Here is a 5355-nt window from a genome sequence, read left to right on the forward strand (position 1 = left end):
CCCATGTCTTATAAAAATTTTAAATTTGTATGTCCGTGCAATACATGCCTTATAACAATACTCAAATTTTAAAAATGTTTGATAAGCAAAGAAAATCAGCCAAAACAACAGTAATTTACTTTTTTTTAATAATTTCCAGTCACTAAATTCCAAACTAGGAGCGCTAGGAGCCATAGGGTCTGGTACAAACTAAGCAAAACAAAGAACACAATCAATAAAAATGCTTAAAATCATCAACTCTAACAATTAAACAAACACAACACAAAAACAATATATATATATATAATCCTCGGTTCAGCTTAACCTACATTTCTATTAATAAACAAGTTACATTTGAAATTAGGCCACACAAGATTGGTTTAATAGTGACAAAACCAACCCACGTAACTTCATTTACATAGGTCGAATCGATTTGGATATAAATTTTAATCGGTATCCGTAACAAAAGGCACCAACCACATTTGTGATTTTCAACTTCTTTTCTTTTCAGCAAGGGTGTACATAGGTCGGGCCATACTGAGTTTGGCTTAACTCATATTCGATCTGAAATATAGATCGAGTTTAATTTTTAAATCCTAACCCGATCTTAGACCCGATGAAACCTACGCATGCATCTTCGGGTTAGGTAAAAATCGGATAAAAACAGGATGAAAACCGGGTATTTAGCATGTAAAAATCACCTAATCTCCAACCATTATTTCACAATTCATATAGTAAAATTCATTTAAAAAAATATAACAAGAACCAATTCTTCTCTAAAATTAAAGCATAACCATAATCAATACTAATATTGTCTAATAACACCAAATATTTAAATCAATACAAATAACACAATATTATGCATTAGTCTAAAGTCTTATGCATTTTAAACATAAAACATTAACTTATAATCTTATAATAACTAATAACACAAAATATTAAGGTTTACAATATTTTAATTCCACATAAGAATAGCCATCATCCATCACTAATAACACAAAATATTAATTGTGTATGATGACCGAGCCACCGGGCCGAGTTCGAGTGACCCGAGTTATGGTCCGGACCCGACCCGAACTAATGACTGGGTCTATTTTTGAGATTCTTACCCAACCCTAAACCCGATGAAATCACACTAAATTAGTTTCTAAAGTGTTCGGGGTCAGGCCGAATCTTCGGACTAGACCGGACCATATATACCCTTACTTCTCAGGTCCTTTCCAAGCTGCTGCACAAACCAATGTTCTGAAAACCGGTTCGAACCGGTCGATCAAATCGGTCGAACCGAAAACCGTTAGTAAGAACGACTCGGACAAAAGAAAAAACCGTCAAATTCAAAAACTGGATTTGGACCGTCGAACCGGCCGAAAACCGGTCGGTCGAACCGAATCGTGACCCGGCCGGTTTTTGAAATTTTGCCAAAACTGTGAAAAACGCTGCGTTTTGACTTGGCAGCTAAAAGGGAACCCTAGTGTTTGGCTTTCACCCAGACACCCACAGCACACTCTCGAGCCTCAGCCCTCCATGCTCACCAGTCACCTCTCGCTTTCAGTTCCGGCGTCTCCAGTCTCCACTGTCCACCTCGAGCTTCCGGCGCAACCTCCGTCCAGCCACCGCCGCCGTCGCAAGGTCCGTGGAAGTCACTCACCGTCACAAGTTCCTTTCCGCCAGCTTTCCGTTCGCTCAGCTACCTTTCCTTTCAGTCATCAAAATCGCAGCCACTGCCAGCGCCAGTTGCCGTCGCGAGTGTCTTCCCACCGGCGCCAGCTCTGTTCGACCCTTCCACCCCAGCCACTGTCTCTGTTGCTGTCAGATCTGCATTCTTTCCTATCCTCCACTAACCCTAGGTATAAACCAAATTTGTTGTAATAATAATTGTTGAAGTATGATTAATTGTTGGTTCTAACTTATAAACCTTGCTGTTATTACTTGAAGTTTGAATAATTGTTGGTTCTACATTCATCATTTTATTCAGCAACACCATTCGCATACAGACCGGGTCAATACCCATTTGAAGCATTATTAAATGATTAATTGTTGAAGCTGATTGCTTTAAGCATGATTAATTGTTGAAGCTATTGCTTGAAGGCTGAAGCATGATTAATTGTTGAAAAACTGTTTGCTTGAAGCATGATTAAATGATTAATTGTTTGGATGTTGTTAGTTGAGATATTGGGTAGTGGGTTGCTGTGATATTGTAATTGGATTGTATTGTTATTGCTCTGTTGAGTCTGTTTTGAATCTTATTAGTGATTTTTTGAATGTGAAATCAATCAAAGAAATTAATTTTGTGTTGTCAAAATTATTGCTAAAAATGGATTTGTTACTCTTTTGCTGCTGTTTTTTTAATTTATGAGTACGCTGTTTTGGAATTTTTGTTGATAAATTTATTAATTTCAGAGTTTAAGCCTATAGGGTGATTATTTATTGCTGTATTTTAATTTTAAACCAAATTGATGCTTTCAAAAAATTAACAAACAGCAGATGTCCCATGTTATTGATTTAGAGCAAGGAAATCATGAAGATGATGCTGTTGTTGGAGGTCTTGGGAGTGATGATGATGATGACATTGTATTTCTCTGATGCAGAAGACGGTGGTTCAAGCCACTCTCTTTTCTAATATTTTTTACTTCATTCTTTAACTGCAAAATTTGGTTTTTGATGTTTTTTAATGCTGAATTTGATTGATTCTGTAGAAATTTAGACACATTTTTATTTATGATTCATGGAATTGAGAATTGGATTGTTTGGTACTGCTTTATATGTATACTTGTTCCATGTCTTGGTGTTGAGTCTCACAAATATTCTCAATTACTTACAGCTATAGTTTCCTTATTAAATGGGATTTTATTTTTTCAAAAAAAATCAGAAGATTAGGGTTGTGGATTTTTTAATTGAGTGATAAGTGTAAAGCTGAAGACGATGATGACAAAAGTGATCGGAAACATATTTTTTGAGTGTTTTAAAAAGACTTTTAAATTCGTAAATTGATAAGATCATATAGTTTTAGTGTATTTATTTATTATTTATTTATTATTTTATTATATACAATTTTTTCGGTTTGACTATGTTAAACCTATAAACTAATGAACTAGTAACTAAAGTGGTTCGATGACCGGTTCGATTTTCAGAACCTTAGCACAAACACAGCACCGCGAAACATGCTTCCAAATGAGGGTATCCACCTCTTCTTTCCTCGGACTCATATATTAATTAAAATTAAATTTATTAACTAATTGAAGGTAAACAATATTTGGCAATTATTTTAGTATTTAATTTAAATTTATTTTATTACAGGTAATTTTTAAGATTCCCATACATAATATTTTTGTTATATTATTATTGCTTAAAAATATATCAAATAGTCCAGATTTGTTTCCATCCTTAGCAAAAGTATATGTAGCACATTTTTATTACCAAATCCTGGCTAAATATCTTACCAAAAATATTTGTTTCATGCATGAACAAATAGGATCCTTTAGCATCTCCAAGTAAATTATATAAACCCCTCAATTCTTTCACATTACATAACTAACCATCAAAGTTTAGAGGGAAAAAAAATGGAGGAAACGACAGTGGTAATTGTAGGTGGTGGACCTTCAGGGCTTGCAATATCAGCATGCCTTAAGCAATACTCAATTAGTCACATAGTACTTGAGAAAGAGGATTGCAATGTTTCTCTTTGGAGAAAGCATGCTTATGATAGAGTAAACCTTCATTTGGCCAAAGAGTTTTGTGAGTTACCTTTGATGTCTTACCCTCCTTCTTACCCTACCTTCCCCTCCAAGTCTTGTTTTCTCGAATACGTCGACAGATATGTCGAACGTTTCGAGATTAGCCCTCGCTACTGCCGGACAGTGGAGTCGGCCACGTACGACGAGGGCGAACAGATGTGGAAGATTGAGGCAAAGGCGATGGTTAAAGAAGGGGATATGGAGAAGGTGGTTGATGAGGTTTATAGGGCAAAGTATGTTGTGATAGCCACAGGTGAAAATAGTGAAGGATATATTCCAAATGTGGTTGGCTTAGACACTTTTAGTGGACAAATATTGCATTCCAAACACTATAAAAGTGGTTCTATATTTGCATCAAAAGAGGTTTTGGTTGTTGGATGCGGCAATTCTGGAATGGAAATTGCATATGATCTTCAAATTTCTGGTGCCAAAACTTCAATTCTCATGAGAAATCCGGTAATTTAATTTCGTATCTAAGTCATTCGTATATATATTGAAATAAATTTTAATTGTATCTATGCTTCTTTATTTTTAAAATATAAAATCCTATTGAATCCTTTTGATTTAATACAATTGTAAACACAAAAGTTTTTCGATGCATTAAATAATTTTTTTATATTGTGTGGTTGTTTGAGTGTCATTAAATTGATAAAAAAAATATTTTTTAATGAAAACAAATCTTTTTTTTTTATTTTTTAGTGTGTTTGATAAATTTCTAATAGTAAAAGTAAAAGTATTAGAAAAATTAAAAAACATCTTTTTTAAAAAGATATAATTTATATTTTTTTTAGAAGATATTTTTTTATATATATATATATTTCACATTTTCTTATATCTGATTGTTTGTTTCAAGTTACAATATAATGTATAATTAATCACAAAATTCTGCTAGCTTTAATTTCTTCCTCAATTCCATGAAGTTTCTTATATCTGATTGTTTCTGATTTTTAATTAATTGAGACTAATCGAATTTAAAATTTTGATTTTTTTTATAAAACGTGTTGTGCCAATTTAAAAATAATATTTAGGGTTAATGATATAAGAGTTTAAAATTTTTATTTGAAATAAAAATAGTATAATTATGGATGTAATAAACTAATAATAAAAAAAAGGATTCTTGTGATTTGATTCACGTAAAATTTGAATTAATTTATGGTGTAATTAAATAAAAAAGATAATTATAAAAAAAAAGATATCTATAAAAAAATTAATTATATTAATTAATTAAAAATTAAAGAATGATTCACACTTTTTTATAAATAAAAATATTATTAAATATGCATTTTTATTTATTATTTTTTATTTTTAATTATGTAACATTCCTGATATACATATACTAAATCAATTATTTAAACTCATGCATAGCATTAATTCATTACTAATAGCCCTAACCAAAGGGTTTAATTTATTCAGTAATGCTAGGTAAAAAAAAACAGTCAGAACTTATCTTATTTAATATTTATTAATTGTCGCAAAACTTTCATTCTCATTAAAAATTCGGTAATTCAGTTTTGTATCTAAAACACATGTAGAGAGAGATATTTTTTTTTTCCCTATATCTATGAGATTTATTTATTTCAAAATAAATAAAATTTCTATTGAATCCTTTTGATTTAATACAATTTTAAATAATTCTTTTGTT

The 5355-nt window shown here is 31.7% G+C and overlaps 1 protein-coding gene across 1 annotated transcript; it reads left to right on the forward strand.

The window, feature by feature from the left end:
* Positions 3525 to 4178, forward strand: LOC107647695 (probable indole-3-pyruvate monooxygenase YUCCA10). The gene has a single exon (XM_021105716.1). The coding sequence runs from the start codon at positions 3540 to 3542 to the stop codon at positions 4176 to 4178; it is 639 nt and encodes a 212-aa protein (XP_020961375.1). The 5' UTR covers positions 3525 to 3539.

This window comes from Arachis ipaensis, chromosome B06 (assembly GCF_000816755.2).
Source record: "Arachis ipaensis cultivar K30076 chromosome B06, Araip1.1, whole genome shotgun sequence".
In the NCBI taxonomy this organism is placed as follows: domain Eukaryota; kingdom Viridiplantae; phylum Streptophyta; class Magnoliopsida; order Fabales; family Fabaceae; genus Arachis; species Arachis ipaensis.

Coding starts and splice junctions, on each gene's coding strand:
- LOC107647695 (XM_021105716.1), top strand. CDS start 3,540: ATGGAGGAAACGACAGTGGTAATTGTAGGTGGTGGACCTTCAGGGCTT.